Source organism: Hyperolius riggenbachi, chromosome 2 (genome assembly GCF_040937935.1).
Source record: "Hyperolius riggenbachi isolate aHypRig1 chromosome 2, aHypRig1.pri, whole genome shotgun sequence".
Lineage (NCBI taxonomy): Eukaryota > Metazoa > Chordata > Amphibia > Anura > Hyperoliidae > Hyperolius > Hyperolius riggenbachi.
In genome coordinates this window covers 148,080,251-148,102,899 of record NC_090647.1, presented here as the reverse complement: position 1 = coordinate 148,102,899, position 22,649 = coordinate 148,080,251, and the positions used below count along the sequence as shown (strand labels likewise).

General features: G+C 42.3%; 1 protein-coding gene across 3 annotated transcripts in view; it reads left to right on the top strand.

Moving 5' to 3' along the window:
- SPATS2 (spermatogenesis associated serine rich 2) overlaps nt 1-22,649 on the top strand; it is a 197,928-nt gene that overhangs the window by 139,571 nt on the left and 35,708 nt on the right. For all 3 annotated transcript variants that reach the window (XM_068267664.1, XM_068267666.1, XM_068267665.1), the window contains 5 exons: nt 3,917-4,025; nt 6,917-6,966; nt 8,656-8,917; nt 12,614-12,814; nt 15,855-15,990. In XM_068267664.1, coding sequence (XP_068123765.1) covers nt 3,917-4,025; nt 6,917-6,966; nt 8,656-8,917; nt 12,614-12,814; nt 15,855-15,990 — 758 coding nt within the window. The remainder of the gene's footprint in view (nt 1-3,916; nt 4,026-6,916; nt 6,967-8,655; nt 8,918-12,613; nt 12,815-15,854; nt 15,991-22,649) is intronic.

The window sequence follows — 22,649 nt, the reverse complement described above, 5'->3', positions numbered from 1 at the left end:
TCATGAAATGGTTGTGTAGTACAGATAATTACTAGAACATTAGTAGCAAAGAAAATATTCTCATATTTTTATTTTCAGTTATGTAGTGTGATATTTGCAGTTTACACACTACTCAGCATTCTAAATGATTTTACAGAGCAGGCCAGGGAATTTTTGGCCTGTCCTCTGGAGAGAAAAAGAAAATAGTGACTGACAGTTGATAACAAGCTTCGGAAGACGGCGCTCTCTGCGACTTTGCAAGTCGTAGAGCTCAATGGCTCTTTTGCATAGATAACTGGAGTTTCTTAACTCTTCCTGTACTGGAAACCATATTAGACTTATGTGTCTGCTCCTGATGTTTTATGTCTTAGCTGTACTACACATACAAATCATTAAATCAGGTTTTTTTGCTTCAGTGTTCCTTTAAGATAAAGGGAGGTAGGCAAACTATATGGGCAATTGCCTCGATTCACTAAGCAGTTTAGACTAGTCTACTGATGGTTTGGTGTAAACTAGCAATTGGTCGCATCAAAAGGGAATTCACTTTACCAAATGTTTTAGACCTGTTTTTAGAGCTGGTCTAAAACATTCTGTAATTGAGTCTAATTACCGTACGAGGGCTAACGCTGGGAATAAACGATGAGATTTTTCAGTTGATTTGTTGTCCGATCTTATTTTCTTATCTTTTATCAATTTCCATTCACTATGAGAAATCGATCAGAAAAGCGATCGAAAATAAGATCGGACATGTCGGAAGTTATCTATCGGCCCATCTATCTGGTGAAAAAACATATGGTGTATTCCCAGCATAAAGATACGAGTAGCTATGACTGACATCCTTCTCCTTTGATGAGCTCTCCTCTGGATACAATTAAACTCCTGCATAATTAATTCAAAAGGTTCCATTCCCACATCTAAAATGCTTCACAGAATTACTTTACCGACAGAAATCGGTTGATCTAATATCTCTCAGAAAAAGTGGGCGTGGTTACTCCTTGTCTGCCTTTGCAAATTGTGTAATTACTGAATGTTTTAGACCAGGTCGAAAAACAGGTCTAAAACATTTGGTAATTATTATTAGTGAACTCCCTTGTGATGCGACTGATTTACAACAAACCATCAGTAGACTAGTCTAAACTGCTTAGCGAATTGAGGCCCTAGAGTATGGAAACAGGCTCTAGTCCTATGCTATATCAGACTATTGCTTCACTTTAACTGAAACCAGTGGTAAAGTGCAGTAGTTGAATAACTTTTTTTTTTTTAACAAGCAATGAACATGCGTGTGACAGATAATTTAGTGCAGCTGTCTGCCAAGGCTGCAATCCATCACAGCCATTGCTGAATCCTTGAAGCTGTGCTATTTCCAGTGCATAACCCACCTATGATGCTTCATGTATAGGGAAGAGCCTACTCCAAGATAGCAGTCATTCCAGCAGTCTGCAAGTCGCAGCTTCTAGCACTGGGTAGAGGTTGCTGCTATTCAAGCAAATACTGGTCCATTGTTTCTTTTTTTATTTCCAAAAGCTTAAACATTCTGTGTTTTTGTTGATGTGTAGTGCTTTTTATATGAAATTCCTACTGTCTACCTCCATGATCACGACAGCCAGCAGCACCACACAATGGCCCGGCCAGCCAGTGGGCACTTTCCTGATGCATGGAAGTGTTGATGGCTGTCTGTTTCACTTGCTTAATTCTCTCTTCTTAGAAGAAAGGAGTTTTGGTCACAACAAAATTGTTTTTTGTTTTTTTTCCTTTTAAAGTTGCAGTAAATTGCAGCCTTCAGCCAGCCATGAACATGGCAGTCACGTCTCATTCTCACTGTTTTCCTAGCACCACTTAAATACAGGTAGTCCCTGACTTATGAAAGTCCCGCTGATGAGACCGTCCTTTGACCCTGTCCCTCCAAAGCTCCTTGAAGCACCGCTTCCTGTGCGGACTAATGGGAATCCAACCTACATCTGTGCTTTAAGTCGCCTCCCTGCTGGAGTCCAACGCTGTCGTCCATCTCTTCAACGCTCATCTCTCCCCCTAGTCCTGTGTCCTGCATCATACAAAAGTGCCAGTACTAGGAAGAGAGCTGAACGGTGAAGAGACAGACGGTGTTGGACTTCAGCAGAGAGGTGAGTTAAAGCACAGGGGGACACATGGTGTCACAAGTGGGACACATGGAGGCACAAGGTGGACATAAGGAGGCACAGGAGGGAGATAAGTGCAGAGGAGTGCGGGAACAGAAGCAACATCGAGGGTGACACTGGAGGCACGGGACAGAGGTGGCACAGTGTTTCGTCTTAAGAACAGATTCAGGTGAAGAACGAACCTACAGTCCCTAACTCTTGGGCTACCTGTACACAAAGTTTAAAAGTCCAGTCACCAAGTCTCCTCTGTGTAATGTCAGTCTATTTGCTTAGTTGAAGCTAAACTTTCTGCTTTCTTGTTTTTATGCTGCTAAACATTCAGTATGCTATATGAGTAAGTTGAATCTTTAAAGTGAACCTTAAGTAAGAAAAAAACGACTTTACTCACCTGGGGCTTCTACCAGCCCACTGCAGCAGTCCTGTGCCCTCGCAGCCACTCACTAATCCCCTTGTCCCCCGCTGCCAGCTAGTTTCATTTTTGCCGACAGGCCCGGCCACGCGTAGCTTTTTCCGCATTCCCGACCGCAATTAGCGCTATTGCAGGCCGCAACGCGTACAAAAATACGCGTTGCCGCATATCTATGCGTTCGTAATGCAGCAACGCGTATTTTTGGACGCGTTGCGGCCCGCAATAGCGCTAATTGCAGTTGGGAATGCGGAAAAAGCTACGTGTGGCCAGTCCTGACGGGCCTGTCGGTAAAAACGAAACCAGCTGGCAGCGGGGGACCAGAGGATTAGTGAGTGGCTGCGAGGGCACAGGACTGCTGCAGGGGGCTGGTAGAAGCCCCAGGTGAGTAAAACTCATTTTTTTCCTGGCTTAAGTGTCCCTTTAACCACTTGATGACCCAGCCTTTACCCCCCCCCCCCCCTTAAGGACCAGCACGGATTTCGCTGATCTGTGCTGGGTGGGCTCTACAGCCCCCAGCACAGATAAAACACCAGGCAGAGCGACCAGATTGCCCCCCTTTTTTCCCCACTAGGGGGATGATGTGCTGGGGGGGTCTGATCGCTCCTGCCTGCGTGTGGCTGGCGCGGGGGGGGCACCTCAAAGCCCCCTCCACCGCAGGATTCCCCCTCTCCCTCTCCTACCTCCCTTCCCCGGAGATCCGAGGCTGCACAGGAACGGATCTGTCCTGTGCAGCCTCTAACAGGCTCCTGCCTGTCATGTGACAGCGATCCCCGGCCGCTGATTGGCCGGGGATCGCTGATCTGGTACAACGCTGCTACTGTTAGCAGCGTTGTACAAATGTAAACAAAGCTGATTATTTCTGCTTGTGTTTACATTTAGCCTGCGAGCCGCGATCGGCGACCCGCAGGCTATTCACGGAGCCCCCCACCGTGAATTGACAGGAAGCAGCCGCTCGCGAGAGCGGCTGTTTCCTGATTAATTAGCCTGCAGCCGGCGATGCAGATCTGTGTCGCGGGTCCTGCAGCTGCCACTTTGCCGACGCGCGTTGAGTGCGCGGTCGGCAAGTGGTTAAGCCTTATCTACACGGTACAATTTTCTGGCAGATTGGATCCATTAGATGGATCTGTTTGATAATTTCCAACTGGTCCAAGCGGATTACGATAGATTTTGCAATAGTTTTTGGATACTTATCAATGCAAAATCTATCTCAAAATTGATCTGAAGCTATTAGGACGTCTACACAGGATGCAATTATAAGATCAATGGTGATCTGATGGAAAATTGTACTGTGTAGATGAGGCTTTAGTTTGGATTACATTTACGTACATATTTGCTGTTATGAGTTTGATTATACATTTTATTTTTATTTTTTTAAATTACATCTCTATTGTAGATCAGCGCCGTACGTGCCATTGTCCCCAACAAGAGTAACAATGAAATCATCCTTGTACTGCAGCACTTTGATAACTGTGTGGACAGAACCGTGCAGGCTTTTATGGAAGGTCAGTGCAATAATAGGTTTCTGAAAAATCTATGTACACCTAAAGTGGTTTAATGCCAGGAGCAGATGCTGATCTCTGATGACTGTGTACAGTTAAAGTGGTTCTGTACTGTAGGACACAGATATTTATTTAGTTTAAAATTATAATCTATGCTGAGCTATGTACCAACCCTTTCTACTGATTATTGCCTTGGGCAGGGGCCTCTTTCTTTTTAAATGCTGCATCATCATGCTAACCCACCCTACCAAATGTCATCTTGGACAATGAGCACATCAGAGCCAGATCATCCACAAGGCAACTTAGGCAGTTGCCTAGGGCGTGTAAAGAGAAAAGGCGCCTAGTTCATTCCAACCCCCCCCCCCCCCCAACAAAAAAAAAAACTTGACAAGAAATGCATGTAGACACAATTGATAGATTTGGTCATAAATCTTGTGTCCTAGCTGCCATCTTTTTCTGTACAAATATGGACCTACATTGCATCCAGAAAGTATGCACAGTGCATTTTCCACATTTTGTTATGTTACAGCCTCATTCCAAAATGGCTTAGTCATTTTTTCCCTCAGAATTCTACAAACACCACCCATAATGACAATGTGAAAAAGTTGCAAGTAGAGGCCACTAATTCTTTTATAGTCCTTGCATATGATTCACTCGACCATGCAAGTTTTATGCAGTCCAATTCAGGCTCTCTTGTTTGGCACCAGTGATGGGTACAGAGTCATAAAGTCAGCCTGCAGCTTACTACAATAGCATGATCACTGTGGGGACTTAAAGGGATACTGTAGGGGGGTCGGGGGAAAATGAGCTGAACTTACCCGGGGCTTCTAATGGTCCCCCGCAGACATCTTCTTTTTTTTTTTTTTTTTTTTTTTTAACATTTGAAGCGTTTATTGAAAAAGATCATAATGAACAGTACAAATATAATCGACTGAAAATGCACAGTAAATAATGAAAATCAACTGAAAATGCACATTAAATAATGCATAGCATAAATCAAACAAGAGCGAAAATCACAGGGGAATATGACTCATAAGTGAAAAAGATACATCTACAGATTGTAAAGAGCTCAAGCATATATTTCAAATGCCAGGTTCAGAAGAGAGACATTATACAAGATTCTACAACGTATCACAATATGAAACCCAACAATCCCATGTAGCCCCGCAGACATCTTGTGCCCGCGCAGCCGCTCAACGATGCTCCGGCCCCGCCTCTGGTTCACTTCTGGAATTTCAGACTTTAACCACTTCGCATCCAGACCTTGTTTTCCCCTTATTGACCAGAGCAATTTTGACGTTTTAGCGATGTCCCTTTTTAATCAGCCATAACTTTATCCCTACTCACATCACCTAAATGATCTAGGTATCGTTTTTTTCAGGACAAACTAGACTTTCATTGGCGGGTATTTTGTCCCTAGACCAAAAAAGTTTTCTATGCATTTTAATTGGAAAAAGAGGGGGGAAATGAAAAAAATGCATTTTTGCTCAGTTTTTATCAATTCCAGTTTAAAAATAAAAAGTGCCACAGAAGATAAAAACTTGTCACCAGTATTCTGTCCCCCAGTATAGATAGCAAAATGTGTCCCGAGTATCAGACCCCCCCCCCCCCCCTATAGCCAGATGTGTCCCCAATATCAGTCACCCCCAGTATAGCCCGATGTGTCCTCTGTTTGGCACCTCCCAGTATAGATAGACAGATGTATCCCCAGGATTACTGCCCCTCATATCTAAATGTGTCCCCAGGAATAGTGGTCCCCCATTATAGCCAGATGCGCCCTCAGGATTAGCGGAAGCACCCTGGATTAGGGCCCCCCACCATTATAGCCAGATCTGCCCCCAGTATAAAATGATGCACATTAAATAAAATTGTACCCCCTCTTACCTTTATCTTCCCCCCCCCCCCAGCTGCACATTTTACCCCCCCACCAGGGCTCAACAACCCCCATAAGGGCCAGCCGCCGGCCAGATGTCCTACCCCCCACCCAGGCAGCCCCCTCGGTGGCCAGATCTGTTAAAAAAAAGGATTAGAAAGCAGCCTGACTCACCTTTTCCTGTTCCAGCGATCAGCCTGCAGCCCAAGCCTCCAATCGCCGCTCTGCACGCAGCCCTGTGATGCTGAATAGCCGAGTCCCGCTTGATGACGTCAAGGCTGCTTTCTAATCCTTTTTTTTTTTTTTTTTTTTTTTTTTTTTTTTTTAGCAGATCCGACCACGGAGGGGAGAGATGAATGATCACGCTGTTTGCTACAGCGGTGATCGTTCATCCGTGGAGGAGTTACTAATTGGCTACAAGGGAACATTTTCCCTTTCACCAATTAGTATTGCAGCTGTTAGTGCCGGGAGGTGCGCTCTGAAGCTGCAAGTAGGTCAGTATATCTACGTCGCTGTGGCTTGGAGAGAGCCACAGCTGACGTAGATATACTGTATTGAAGGACAAAGTGGTTAAAGTCTGAAAACCACTGTGCCTGCGTTGCCGTGTCCTCGCTTCCGATGTCACCAGGAGTGTTCTGCGCAGGCCCAGTATGGTCATTGCCTGCACAGTACACTCCTGGTGACCTCAGCGGGAGCGAATACACGGCAACGCAGGCGCAGTGGTTTTCAGACTTTAAAGTCTGAAATTCCAGAAGTGAACCGGGGGCGGGGCCAGAGCATGGGCACAGGATGTCTGCGGGGGACCATTAGAAGCCCCGGGTAAGTTCAACTCCTTTTCCCCCGACCCCCCTACAGTATCCCTTTAACCTTTATTAGTATTCTCTAAAAGGAACAATTTCAGTCCTGAAATGTAAAAGCATGCTCTTTCTCGATGTATATATAACTAATTGTGGTGCCTAGTTTGTCTCTAAATGCATATTATGAAAACAGTGATATCTTTCTACACATGTCTTTACTACAGGTAATGCTGTTGAGGTATTAAAAGAGTGGACTGTGCTGGGCAAGAAAAAGGTACAGAAATTCTACTTCATCTTAAAGAGTAACTGTCAGGCTGCAGAAGCTAATTTAAACCTCTATTCTCCTGTGTTAAACAGTTTAGAAGGAAGCCCAAAAGCCATTAGTGAAGATAAAAATCTCAGTTACCTTTGATGTGTGCTTATCTTAAAGGCTGTTATAGACCCATAAGGACGCAAGCCGCATACTAAACTGCAAAGCATTCTGGGGCCCTCCCCTCGGCTGCTAATGAGACGTTACAGGAGCTTCTAATCAGTCCAGCGCGTAGCACTGATAAATCTCCGCAGACAGAGTACACTGCAGGAGTCAGCTATTGTTCCTAGCCACATGGCTCATTAATATTCACTGCACACTGTGTTGTTCAAGTAGGAGCTTATCTGTGATCAGGAAGCAGGCAGGACATGAGGACACATTTGACAGAAAAACATGGAGCCTGCCATGAGCTGTCAGGAGCATCAATCTCTGCATATACTATATAAAAATTCTGTGAAATCCAAACGTGGACAGTGAAATGCATATGTAATGTAAGTACAGCCAATCTTTAGCTACTGATATATGTGTTTATTTTCTCTGAGACCTTATACCTAACAGCTCCTCTTTAACAGAATAAAGTGGGGAAGGTGTTTTTTTTTTTTTTTAAAGGTTGCATTGAACATTCTCCAGCCATTCCTTACATTCTCAACATGTAGTATACTGTACCATACCCTTGAGGAAACTTGAGTTGGGTTCTGGGGCACTTTGAACTTGTCATAGTCAGGACATTACAGTGATTTAGGGGATTTGAAAATGATATATAAAGACAGAACAAGCATATTCAGTTGTTTAAAAGCATGAGTGTGTGAAAATTACTTGTATACCATTATGAGGTAGGTTTAACAAATATTTATATGTAAAGGGGTACTTCGGAGTGGTGATAGTCACAATGTGGACTACTTGGCAAACCGTCTTTCATAAAGGGGTCCATGCTTTGATAATGTTGAGAGACCTTGTAGTAAACTATATAATATGAGAATTGGGATACTTTGTAAAAAAAAAAATAAAAAAAAAAAATCTGAGGATAAATACTAGAAACTTGATGTGGTCACCGCCCCACCCCATTAAAGTGGACCTGAACTCTTGCACAGGACAGAAGGAGAACTTATGGAAATGCACCCTGTATGTATTTAAAGTTTAACCTGACTTCCCCTTCATTTGTGTCTAATCCTAAATTGTAGTTTGATCCCTCAGTTGTGTTGGCTGCCTGCCACGGCAGAGATCTAATTGGTAAACACAGGATGTTAATGTCTGCTTCCATGAAAGCAGGAAGTAGACAAATTGCATATTTGTTGCAGGATTTGTATCCGCTGTAACAAAAATGTTTTTCTTTAAAGGTTATTATGCTGTTGTGTCTTTTACAGCAGAGAGGAAGTTCTGAGTTCAGGTCCACTTTAAATCTGAACTGTCTTCAACATAGGCTTTCACATATTGTTAGTGCCAGTGACTGTTGCAAAAAGCAAGTGCAGAGATTGTGTATAGATTAAGATGTCCAAAACCTTTTTTCGTGTAAATTGTATTTTTTTTTTTTTTAGCTTTAGTTTTCTACTTTATTCAGTCCATATAGGCAACAAGTTTTTTCTCAAATGTATTTGTAGGAGAAAGATTGATGTTCTATGTTAAGTTCCACTTATTGCTATTCCTCTCTCTTAGAACAAAAAGAAGAAGACTAAGCCAAAAGCAGAAGCGGCAGCTCCTAGCGGTACAGGGGAAGCTGGAAAAATGGCAGCCGGTGATGGGGAACAGAGTACTACATCTCCTGATAAAGGAGGACTAAACGGTTACCATGTCAATGGTACAACTAATGACACTGAGTCAGTGGATTCCCTGAGTGAGGGCTTGGACACTCTTTCCTTAGATGCAAGAGAATTGGAAGACTCTGAGCCCACCACTCCGGATGTAACTGAACATACGGGTGAGACAAGACATATATTTAACCTCTTGAGGACCACAGGTTTATACCCCTAGTGACAGGCCTTTTTTTTTCTTTGCAATTCACCACTTCACAGCTTTAATGGTTTATTGCTCAGTCATACAACTTGGCACCCAAATTAATTTTACCTCCCTTTCTTCCCACTAATAGAGCTATCTTTTGGTTGTCTCTAATTGCTGCTGCAATCTATTTTTTTTTTTTTATTAAAAGATTGAGAAAAACAAAACCCTATTTCTCCAACCCCCCCCCCCCCCCCAAAAAGAGAAAAAGTAACCCTAGACTGCGATACATACATGCACTACAATACACATACAGTTGTGTTCAAAATTATTCAACCCCCAATGCTGTAAAGGGTTGTAGGGAATTTAGTGTACATTTGTAATTGTGTTCAGAATGAAATCTTACAAGGACTTTTTAAAGAACCAAATGCAACTAAAATGACATCAATTGTTTTTGTAATACAGTATTAAATGTTTTTTTGTGCAATTTCTTCATTGACACAATTATTCAACCCCTTAAAGGGAAGGTTCAGGGAGGGGATTAAAAAAATAAAAATAAATTTCCACTTACCTGGGGCTTCCTCCAGCCCGTGGCAGGCAGGAGGTGCCCTCGCCGCCGCTCCGCAGGCTCCCGGTGGTCTCCGGTATCCGACCTGGCCAGTCCGGCTGCCAGGTCGGGCTCTTCTGCGCTCCATTTCCTGGCACTTCTGCGTCCCACGCCGGCGCGCTGACGTCATCGGACGTCCGTCGGGCTGTACTGCGCATGTGCAGAACTACTGCGCCTGCGCAGTACAGCCCGGCGGACGTCCGATGACGTCAGCGCGGCGGCGTGGGACGCAGAAGTGCCAGGAAATGGAGCGCAGAAGAGCCCGACCTGGCAGCCGGACTGGCCAGGTCGGGTCGGGCACCAGAGACCACCGGGAGCCTGCGGAGCGGTGGCGAGGGCACCTCCTGCCTGCCACGGGCTGGAGGAAGCCCCAGGTAAGTGGAAATGTATTTTTATTTTTTAATCCCCTCCCTGAACCTTCCCTTTAAAGACTACCACTCTTAGGAACAGAGGTTCATTCAAGTGTTTTCGATCAGGTATTGAAAACACCTGTGGCTGTTAACGAGCAGCAATCAAGCATAAGAAGCACCAATTAGGCAGATTTAAAATGACTGATACTCAGCTCCTTCTAGACATTTACTAGTGTGTTTACAAACATGGTGAAGTCAAGAGAAGAGGTGATTTCTCTTCACAGGAAGGGCAATGGCTATAAGAAGATTGCAAAGATGTCAAACATACCAAGAGACACCATAGGAAGCATCATTCGCAAATTCAAGGCAAAGGTCACTGTTGAAACGCTACCTGGTCATGGCAGAAAGAAGATGCTAACTTCGACTGCTGTGCGCTACCTGAAGCGCAAAGTGGAGAAAAGTCCCCGTGTGACTGCTGAGGAACTGAAAAAAGATTTGTCAGAGGCGGGTACTGAAGTTTCAGCTCAGACAATAAGGCGCACACTGCGTAATGAAGGCCTCCATGCCAGAACTCCCAGGCGCACCCCCTTGCTGTTTCCCAAGAATAAGAAGAGTCTACTTAAGTATGCCAAAAGTCATGTGGACAAACCACAAACGTTTTGGGATAACCTTGCCTACTGTGAAGCATGGCAGCAGGGTCAATCATGCTTTGGGGCGGTTTTGCTTCTGCAGGTACAGGGAAGCTTCAGTGTGTGCAAGGTACCATGAATTCTCTTCAGTACCAGGAGATATTGGATGAAAATGTGATGCAGTCCGTCACAAACCTGAGGCTTGGGAGACGTTGGACCTTTCAACAGGACAATGATCCCAAGCATACCTCCAAGTCCACTAGTGTTTCTCAACATTTTATAAGTGTGTACCCCTTTTAAAACCCTGTACTCATCGAGTACCCCCTAGCATAGTAAACATGATCACAAGTACCCCTTGACAAATATATATTTAATCGTAGTACATGATAATTGGTTCTAAACAATGTGCAAGCATTTATTATTGCTTTTAATTAGCTAAAATACTAATTTGATGTTGTTTAAATAAGAATTATAATTTTCTAAATCTCTAAATGTGTTATTCTTGGTTAAGTATATCAAGCCCGAGTACCCCCTGGACCCATCAGAAGTACCCCCTGGGGTACGCGTACCGCATGTTGAGAACCTAGGCACTAGAGTATGGTTGCAGATTAAAGGCTGGAACATTTTTGAAGTGGCCATCGCAGTCACCAGACTTAAATCTGATTGAGAACCACTGGTGGGACTTAAAGAAAGCAGTTGCAGCGCATAAGCCTAAGAATGTGACTGAACTGGAGGCTTTTGCCCATGAAGAATGGGCTAAGATACCCGTAGATCGTTGCAAGACACTTGTGTCAAGCTATGCTTCACGTTTAAAAGCTGTTATAACTGGAAAAGGATGTTGTACTAAGTACTAAGAATGAATGTCACTTGGGGGTTGAATAAAACTGATAATGATGTGAGCATAGAAGACATTTGTGGTTATTGCATTATAAATGTTATATTTGTTTGACTTACAAGTGCCTCTTTGATTTAATTGTAAACAAGATGACTGAAATTATCAAAATCAATGTCAAACTGGCAAAAACACTCAATTTCAATTTTGAACACAACTGTACATGGGCATCATCTTATGATGGGGATTAGATTGTAAGCTGTTGGGAAGAAGAGTTAAGTGACAGGGGTGTCCTCTGTACAGTGCTGCTCTAGATTGCAGCACTGTACACATACTTATTTGCTTCTTTTTTTTTCATTCGCGGCCCCGCTCTGTTTACTGCAGGGAACACACGCCCGTTCGCTGCAAATCTCAGCTCTTGCGAGGCTAAGCCACCTGGCGTGACTGAGGAAGTAGAGAGCCACTCTGCGGCCACCTTCCTGCATTAGGTGGCCGCAGAGTAGTTAAACTTTTGGCATATATGTCAGCAGGGGTGTAACATCGGTGGCCAGCCCCCCCCCCCCCAGCAATATTATCATGGTGCCCCCCACCCCTTGTGTGTGACGTGGCATCAGGAGCCTCAGGGTGTCGGTATGCATCACGCAGATACCAGGAGGAGACTCGATACAGAATGGACTAGGAATATAACATAATTGTGTTTCCTGTGCTTACTCTGCACAAGAAGGGGGAAGAGCGGGCCCCTATAGTAAAGAATTATCGTGGTGCGTACACCCCCCCCCCCCCCCCCCCGGTGTGTGACCTGGACATCTGCACAATAAGGGGGAGGAGGAGCAGGCCCCTATAGAGCAAACCCCACCGGCTCCCCTCCCACCCCTGCAGCATTCCGAGGGGGTATTGTTAAGCTTTTGCATGTCACTGCTCCACAAATGTAACTTTTGTAATCCTGGAGGAACAAATAAAAAGAATCAATCTGGTAAATAACGCGTTTCTGTCTGAAAGAACTCTGCTGAAGATGTATGTAGACATCCAGATGGATAACCAAGCTGTTTTCAGCAGGTGGAAGTGAGTTGTTAGATGTCTTTGGTAGCCCATTGAATTTTTCATCATGAAGACAGTATTCTGTAGGGGTTGATCATAGTACTTTTATGCAAGACGCTTCTTTGTGAACTTTTTGGCAGTGTACATAAGCAGCCGCCTGATGTGTAGAGAGGATTGTGAGTTACCTGCAGCTCTGAACAGAATGTTTATCTTCTTTCTGCAGGCTCTACATTTCACAATGGCCGTCCAGACTTAGAACTGAAGTTGACAGCTTCTCACCATCCTCCGAATTCCCATCAGAAAACCATTCCATCTGACCACAGACATTCTAACAAAGTCCGTTCTGGCAGTGTTTCAAGCTCTCAGTCTCTGGCTTCATCCATTGCAGACGATTCCCACCTGTCCACAAGCTCTAAAAAGCTTGGTAAGAACTGAAAGAAAATGCACAGTCATTTAATGAAGTACACCTGTTTATTTGGTTACATAACCGTTCAGTTTTACATAATGCCTTTTGGCCCACAAGTTCCTGCAGTCTTTAGGCAGTTTTTCCACTCGCATGAAAATACCACATTTTCTAAATTGTTTTCTAATTTGTGTACAGAGGGTGTGACCATGCCTAGGTTAACAGGGACCTTAACCTCCTGAGGACTGCAGTGTTAAACACCCCTAGGGACCAGACCATTTTATGTAAAATGGGCCACTGCAGCTTAAAGGCCAAGCTGCAGGGCCGCACAACACAGCACACAAGTGATTAGCCCCCCCCCCCCCCTTTTTCCCCCACCAACAGAACTCTCTGTTGGAGTCTGATCCAGCGCACCCGATCAAAGGCCATCCGCGTTGGCGTGAGATGTGCTGCTGATCCCATTCATTACAGTGGCTGGGATCAGCAATGCTTGTTAGAAAAAATGCGTACAGCAGTACAATAGTGCATCGCACTGCTGCATAGTCTGAACATCAGAAGTGCTCTCTATGCACTTCTGATCTTGCTGAATGCATACTATACGCGCTGCCACAATGCGCACGGCAGCGCATATAGTGTGAATGAGGCCTAAATCTGTCTGTTTCCTTAATGTATAAGTGCTCCAGAAAACAGTCCGAGAGCTCAGAGAAGCTCTTTTGCATAGATCAGTGATCTGCAAACTTGGCTCTCCAGCTGTTAAAGAACTAAAAGTCCCACAATGCACTGTGGGAGACTGACAGCCACAGTCATGATTCATAAAGGCAAATACATTGTGGGACTTGTAGTTATTTAACAGCTGGAGAGCCAAGTTTGCAGATCACTGGCATAGATAACGGAAGTTTTGTAACTCTTCTTGTACTGGAAACCATGTTAGAATCATTTATTCGCTACTAATGCTTATTTCTTAGCTGTACTACACATACAATGAATTATATCATAAGTTTATCTTCGCTTCATTGTCACTTTAAGGGTGGTCATTAGTAATCTACCGTATATATGCAAGAAACCTTACCTGCAGTGACACCGCAATGATCCAAATGCATAATCTTGGTACATTGAAGTCTCAGGGAAATTGTCTTTTATGGAAATTATGTGGCGGTTATTAAAAGGATACTAATTAGAGACCAAAAAAGGGTTTACAGGCCTGTAAATAAATAGTTCAGTGATTATGAAACATAACTTTTATTACAAACTTCATAACAGACAAGTGTGCCAAAACACAGTAAAATGTCCATATGTCACGCCAGTGTGCAGAAAATTAGGCCAATTTACTGCAGATTGGCGTGACATATGGACTTTTTGCGGTGTTTTGTCACACTTGTCTATTTATGAAGTTTGTTATAAAAGTTATGTTTTATAATCACTGAACTAGTTACTTACGGACCTGTAAACCCTTACTTGTTTGGATTATAATCAGTAAACTGTTAACTTGAGGGGTGGCAATTTTCAGTATTGTCTATTTGATATCTCACATTATTGAAAGGCTAAACCTATTTTCCATTTCCATTCCTTGGAGCTGAGTTAGTGAAATATGGCTATCATTTTCACTGCTCCGTCCCTCATATACCATTTCTAAATTGATAGTTATGACTGTGTTTTTAATATCTCACCTAGAAGGCTGGTGTTGACCATTCCTGCTACAAAATACCTAGACTGGCTGCCTGTGCTGTTACAGATGGTAACTTTGCCCAGTTTTTGCACATACCCTTGACTGTAATGCTTCATTAAAGATGAACTTTTGTTCACAGAGAGTTAATTGGAAACTTGGCCTTCACTTTAGTTATACAACACAGGGTAACTTTTTATGTAGTTGGTCCAATGACTGCTCAGAGTGGAATGGTTTAATTTATTCCCTTCACTTAAGTTTTATGTACTCCTTTACTCAGCAAAACAGTCTTGAGCTTCACCCTGATATTCTGTGGCGTACTTTGGAAACATTATCGGACTTTTGGAACTCATCCTCCATCATTCACACACAGCCCTGAGCACTTTTGACATGAAACGGAAAAATCATACAGCACAGAAAATGAAGCCAAAGTACAGTGACATCACTGTCTGTCCCATGTGGGATCCAGCTAAGTTCATGCATTGTAAGGAATCCTATTACAATTTGTGATTCAGTAGAATCCCTTTATATCGTAGTAAACTCCAAGGGACGAAGAAAAGTAGTTTACTATATCAGAATTGGTCGTACATTGTATATTTATACAGGCACATCTGCTCAGACCTGAGGACTGTTTTTACTATATCCAGAGATTTACTATATCCAAATTACCTTAACTAGATTCTACTGTATAACACAACAGCAGTAATCAAAGCACAAGTCAAGGAATGATCGAATAGCCAACCATCTGAGCTGATGGGGGGGGGGGGGGGGGGCTAATTTCTTAGGTCTGCCAATTTATTATACATTCAAGAATTGTTTGTGTGAAGAAAGGTGACTTTTTGTTCAGTATAGCTTACGTGCATCTTTACAGACTTTTTTTGTCCAAAGCACTGTATATGCTATTTGATACAGCCTTTCCCAGAATCATTTAACTCTGGGAAATTCCCAGTAAGCATGTTTAAAAGAAGCTTCTGCATAACAGTCCCAGAAGCAGTTTGAGGTAGAGTTTCTTGAAAAATGGAGAACTCCCCAAGGTGCGAGGTACCACATAGCTCTGACTGGGGTCCTACAGTACAGCACTTCACATTTGTGTGAGATCTTATGTTTCTATCTGTATACCTTGTTTATCCACAGCATTGACTGTAAGCGGCAGGGTAATATCATGAGATATCTTGTATGCGTATCACTTGGCATACATGACTTGCTATATGTTTAAGTACAGAACTGAAACGTGGGAAACAGATGAAAGAGAGAAGTGCTTCACAGTTAAAGCCATGTATTTTTTAATTTTCCATACTTGCTTCTTCCATCATGCCCTATGTATGCTAGAATTGCTGGTGCTATGTTTAGTAAAACGAAGTACTTTCATGGTAATCCTAAGAGTTTTGTCTTTCTTAGGTGCCAACATTGAAAAGTCTGTTAAGGACTTGCAAAGATGTTCAGTGTCCTTAGCTCGGTATCGCATAGTGGTGAAGGAAGAAATGGACAGCTCCATCAAAAAAATGAAGCAGACTTTCCAAGAATTGCAAAGCTGGTGAGCTTGTTTTATATCACGTGGTAGTTTCATCCACGTCCTGTGTAACAGTGCTATGTACCAGTCTATGGTACATTTATGTGCATTTGTCATTGAGTCTTCAATGTAATGCTGATTGCAGACATGGTAATCTAACTGCGCAATCCTAGGGTGATCGTACCAGTACTACAAATGTGTACAATGAGGTCAGCTGTAATGAGTACTGCTTCAATAGATTGGCTGTGAGTGGGTGGCATTGCATGGGAAAAGTGGGAAAAGTCCATGCATCATCATCATATCATTAGAGCAGTAGGAGAACAGAGGCGCCAGCAGGATAAAAGTGGATAAAACCTTTAAAATTTGCTTGGAGAAAGCAGTGGACTTAACTCCATAAAGCAGACACAAAAGACTGTCTAAATAGTAACAATCACATTTATTAAACAGTACCCCAAAAAGTGCAACACATTTAGCAGGCCAAGCCCGCTTCATCAGGCAATAAACGTGGGGACAAAATGTAGACAAGAGACAGTACGTAATGCTATAGTGAATTCTGCAGTTACAACTTGCATATCAAGACATTGCATATCATAAAGCATACAATGTGAAAAATTGCTTTGTGGGGATGGTATAAGGAGTTAGATGTACAAATAAACAATATGGGCTAGAGACTAAGGTGTGTATATGTGTAATGTGTGTGTGTAATGTGTGTGTGTAATGTGTGTGTGTGTGTGTGTGTGTATAAGTGTGTGTGTATAAGTGTGTGTGTGTGTGTGTGTAAGTGTGTGTGTGTGTGTGTGTGTGTGTAAATATGTGTGTGTGTGTGTGTGTGTGTAAATATGTATGTGTGTGTGTGTGTGTGTAAATATGTATGTGTGTGTGTGTGTGTGTAAATATGTATGTGTGTGTGTGTGTGTGTGTGTGTGTGTGTGTGTGTGTGTGTGTGTGTGTGTGTGTGTGTGTGTGTAAATATGTATGTGTGTGTGTGTGTGTATGTGTGTGTGTAAATATGTATGTGTGTGTGTGTGTGTGTGTGTGTAAGTGTGTGTGTAAGTGTGTGTGTAAGTGTGTGTGTAAATGTGTGTGTGTAAGTGTGTGTAAGTGTGTGTAAATGTGTGTGTAAATGTGTGTGTGTGTGTGTGTGTGTAAATGTGTGTGTGTGTAAATGTGTGTGTGTGTAAATGTGTGTGTAAATGTGTGTGTGTGTGTGTAAATGTGTGTGTAAATGTGTGTGTGTGTGTGTGTGTGTGTGTGTGTAAATGTGTGTGTGTAAATGTGTGTGTGTGTGTGTGTGTGTGTAAATGTGTGTGTGTGTGTGTGTGTGTGTAAATGTGTGTGTAAGTGTGTGTGTAAATGTGTGTGTGTAAGTGTGTGTAAATGTGTGTGTAAATGTGTGTGTGTGTGTGTGTAAATGTGTATGTGTGTGTAAATGTGTGTGTAAATGTGTATGTGTGTGTAAATATGTGTGTGTGTGTGTGTGTGTGTGTGTGTGTGTGTGTGTGTGTGTGTGTGTGTGTGTGTGTGTAAATGTGTGTGTGTGTGTGTGTAAGTGTGTGTAAGTGTGTGTGTGTGTGTGTGTGTGTGTGTGTGTGTGTGTGTGTGTGTGTGTGTGTGTGTGTAAAATGGACATAGAATTTTACTGAGGCGCTACACCTGCTATTGCCAAAATGCTGGTGAGTTTTTTTTTTTATGCTATTTTATTTGTCACGCTGTACCTTGTATCTTTTACACCCCCTGGTGGAGGGGTGATGTACCCCTTTTTCTGATCTACAGAGAGCGACTTCTTATCCCTGAGGCCCGGTGCACACCGAAATCCGCAAGCAGATCCGCAAAATGCTAGCAGATTTTGAAACGCTTTTTCTTTTTTTCTGTAGCGTTTCAGCTAGCGTTTTGTGTAGCGGTTTTGGTGTAGTAGATTTCATATATTGTTACAGTAAAGCTGTTACTGAACAGCTTCTGTAACAAAAACGCGGGCAAAACCGCTCTGAACAGGCGGTTTTCAGAGCTGTTTGCGTTTTTCTTATACTTAACATTGAGACGGAAACGCATCCACAATCCAAAAAATGCCTCGCCCCGGGAGTATGTGTTTCTGCAAAACGCCTCCCACTCTGGTGTGCACCAGCCCATTGAAATACATTACCCAAGCGTATCTGCAGCCGCAAGCAGATCGCAAAACTCAGCCAAACCGGTTGGTGTGCTCTGGTGTGCACTAGGCCTGAGTGAGGACAGGTTTAATCTCCTCAACTGCCTATACAGTGGTTGCCTATGTGGTAACCCACGTTTGTGAGTATACTCTTCTCACTGATTATCTTTATTTATGCTTAACATACTACACTATATTGGGCTCTCTGTTTCTCTATATTTTATCATATCCTTAGAGGCTACTATAGAGATGCAGCTGCAAGCCCAATCCAATGCCCTTTTTTATTGTTTTTTTTTTTTTTGGGGGGGGTTACAAAGTGCTGATCAGGTGTTTAATTCGCTTTGCAATATGTGCACCCACAATTCAGTGGGGCAGTTTTTTTTTCAACTCCAATGGGAAGCAGGAATGGAGCAGTTAACTATGGTAACTAATCAGAATCTTTGAGTCATTGGCGTCAATTCACCAGAGAGGATTTACTAAGAGAAGAAAGGTAGGTAGTTTATCTCATGAGGTATTTTAACACTCTGGAGTCAATTCACCAGTGTGAGAGGACAGAGAGAAAAGTGTTTGATAGCAGGGGATAATGGAGAGATATGCATGAGGAAAGTGTGAGAAAGCAGAGAGTTAGGTAATCGGTATTAATGATTTACATGGGATACTTTTCCTCTCTGTAAGCTTGAAAGTGAAGCATTGTGGGTAGGAGGCGGAGTTTTACCACTACCTGACCAGAGTATTCCCGCCTTTTACTGCCGGATCATATCATAAATCATATCACAAGTAAGTCTGAACTTCTTCACCACCTCTGTCTCAGTAAAATTATCAAGAACTGTTCTCTCACGAAAAATACGAGGGGCGATTAAACAGACCCTCCTCCTGCGCCTTCGTCTCCTCATAATAGTAGCAAGCTCTAAGGCCTAGTGCACACCAGAGCAGTTCGGCTGCGTTTTGCGATCTGGTTGCGGCTGCGGATACGCTTGGGTAATGTATTTCAATGGGCTGGTGCACACCAGAGCGGGAGGCGTTTTGCAGAAACGCATACTCCCGGGCTGCTGCAGATTTTGGATTGCGGAGGCGTTTCTGCCTCAATGTTAAGTATAGGAAAAACGCAAACCGCTCTGAAAAACGGCACTTCAGAGCGGTTTGCCAGGCGGTTTTTGTTACAGTAGCTGTTCAGTAACAGCTTTACTGTAACAATACATGAAATCTACTACACCAAAAACGCTTCACAAAACCGCAAAATGCTAGCTGAAACGCTACAGAAAAATAAGAAAAAGCGTTTCAAAATCTGCTAGCATTTTGCGGATCTGCTAGCGGTTTTTGGTGTGCACCAGGCCTAACAGAGTAAGCTCAAAAGGCTCCATCTTCCACAGCAGCAGCTGCTGTGTGAAAACCACGATATCTCCAGGTTCATTCAGGGGATAAAGAGATGAAAAAATAACGAATGGCCACACCCCCTTTCTTCCCTGATGAATTGTGATTTGGAGAAAAACTAACTACTAACTATCACTTATTTATCTCATACTTATCTCACATTTATCTCTTGCATTTCTCTCTGTCGATATTTTCCCCTATACTTCTGGAGAATTGCTATTTGGAGATATCACAGGAGGTAAATTACCTCCCAAGAGATAAATAGGTTGGTAACCTCTGGTGAATTGACGCCATTGTGTACAGTAGCTGAAACCTCATTGATAGCTGTAGGCAATTGCACTGGTTTTCTCAGCACTGGTCTTGATAAATTTGCTCCACTTTGTCTATTTAGAGAAAATAAGTGGATTTGTGATGCAGCTTGGGGACAACAATAAGTAGCGATCTATAGTCTGTTATATTACTGTGCAAATGGGAGATGTGACTCCATCTGCTCTTCTATGGGAAGTCTGCTCCATCCTGGTTTGCTTTTGTAATGAACAGCGCGTAACAGAAGTCCGCCTCCCTGCCTTCTTAATAGTCTGCATGTCTAAGAGCTAGTTTGCACGTTTGAGAATATTTGAGTGATTTGATCAATAAAACCTTGTCAGTCCTTAAAACCTAATCTGAGAAGGATATGAATTTTACCTTTTAAAATACCAGTTGCTTGACTCTCCTGCTGATCCTGTGTCTCTAATACTTTTAGCAACAGCCCCTCAACAAGCATGCAGATCAAGTGCTCTGACTACAGTCAGACTGGATTAACTGCATGCTTGTTTCAGGTGTGTGATTCAGCCACTACTACAGCTAAAGAGCTCAACAGGACTGCCAAGCAACTGGTATTGTTTAAAAGGAAACGTCCATATCCCTCTTAGTTAAGGTTCACTTTATAGGACAACTGAAGTGAGAAAGGGTATGGCGGTTGACCGATTTATGAACTCACGGGCATAGAATGGTCATACAAATGTGTAGTTATATGCTCTGCCAAACTGTTGGATTTTTACTTCTGTTATAAAATATTGTAGCTGATGCTGATCCTGATTTTTCTTCCTGTGAAGGCAGTTTCTTTTCTCGGGTTTATTTACAGTTTACACTGTTCCATAATCCGTCTGTAAATTCCATTGTGTAACTCCCAGCTCCCTCGCCTGCTGCCATCAGTGCTTATTGCTCAGTTTCTTTTCTGTGTTTCGTTTCTTGCTGCTCACATGTGGACTATCAGGAAACATGGCCTTGGGCTGTTCTATTTTTTTACAACACCTTTGTGACATGAACCTGCCATTCTAGTCTGCATTGCACAAAGGAGTATTTTTATGACCCGTGATAACCCCCGCCCCCTCTCATTGACAAACATGCTCAGCTCAAACATAAGCTTTTGACTTCTCTGGCTGTGTGCTGTCAGTGTCAGCATTATGGGTAGTTTAAAGGGAAGCTAAACGTGTATGACTGAAAAATAAAACTGCAAAGCAATTTATATAAATTGTAAGAATTTAGCAGACCTCACTGCATTAAAAGTTTACCTTGGTAACTGTCAGTGTTTTTTTTTTTTTTTTTTAATTGGTGGGAATAGTTAAAAAGGAGAATCTGTTAATAATGAACCTGGCTTTATTGCATTAGTGTAGTTAGTCAAGTGCCTTGAAAATGAGGTCCTGATCGTAATGTAAACCGTGGCTATTTAGTATTCATATAATGTATCTTAAACATAAACAAAATTAGCAATGCAGTTGTTAATTTTAAGTACTCTTTAGCCAAACGTTTTAATTGGTTCACGTCCAGAGGTTTATTTCACCTTATAGACAGGAGCGATTTTCACTTTTTGGCTATATCCATTCTGTTTAAAAACATTGGAACAAAATACACTTTTTCTCCATTTTAATACAACACAGCGGTAGATAAAATCCACAAATTGTTTTCAGCTATTTATCCTGTTTATCTTGGAATCTTACACATGGTGTTTTTTTTAGTATGTATCTGCAATGCATAACTGCATTAGAATGACAGCCCATGCAAGTTTTTTGGCTCATACATAGCCTACATACCTAATGCACTTTTAAGAAACAGTAGTAGTATCCTGTTGGGAATGACTTGCTGCCAGTTGTCTAAACACCTTTTTTTCTTCTTCCATATCTCTCTGCTTTGTGTAGATGCCTTCATGTGGATTCTTTACAAAGTATAAGGATATTTCATGTTCCACATTCTGTCATTTACGCAGAGATGAAACAAAATCCTTTTTAGTGATTAAAGTGAACCTGAGGGGAAAATAAACCGATGGGATAAAACAATTGTATTTATGCTCCTACTCCTAAAATTACTTTTTTTTTTTTTTTTTTGGTAGATAGGCCATGGTTTTATTTTGTATTTAAACATTTGCAAACTAGATTGAATGTTTTGTTGCCTTTGCTCAGTGCCAGTCTAATAAGTGTCCCAGAGTTAGAAAAAGGCCAATTGTACATGTATTTTATCTCCCTCTGTTCTCAGAGGTTTTATTCTGCCGGGAAAACGTTTATGGCTGTAATTTACCTATTATTGATGTTTACTATATTTACAAAAAGGTACAGACAAGACAGAAGCTGTCACTTCCATGTCTGAAAATAATTAACTCTTTCAGGCAGCAAAATACAGCAAGTAAAACCAGGGCTGTGGAGTCGAAGTCGGAGCAATTTTGGGTGCCTGAAAAAATGCACCGACTTCTAATGAATTTGTAACTGTAATTAAAATAGAAAATATGATAAAATGTTCTATTTCTCAGATAGTCATTAAAATAATGTATATATACTGTATATATACAGTAATAGCTGTGCTCAGTCCACAAAAATGAAATAAACCAATCAAAATTAGTTACTTGTGCTGCTTCAATAAAGCAGTCCCCGTATTTTTAAAGTCAGATATACACATCTGATTGTGACTGTATATATGATGTGTACACGGGAATCTCTTATATATACTAAACAACATCTATGCTGTAAGAATAAAGCCTGATGTGGAGCTGTGTCACTAATAGAGATGGTCAATGAGATGGAAATAATTCTGCATTGATGCTGATTTATGCAAATGTATGCACTCCCTTTGCTCATGAAATCAAATCATTTGATATGTTAAAATTTTGTTTGGTGACTACAAATTAAAGGGTACCTGA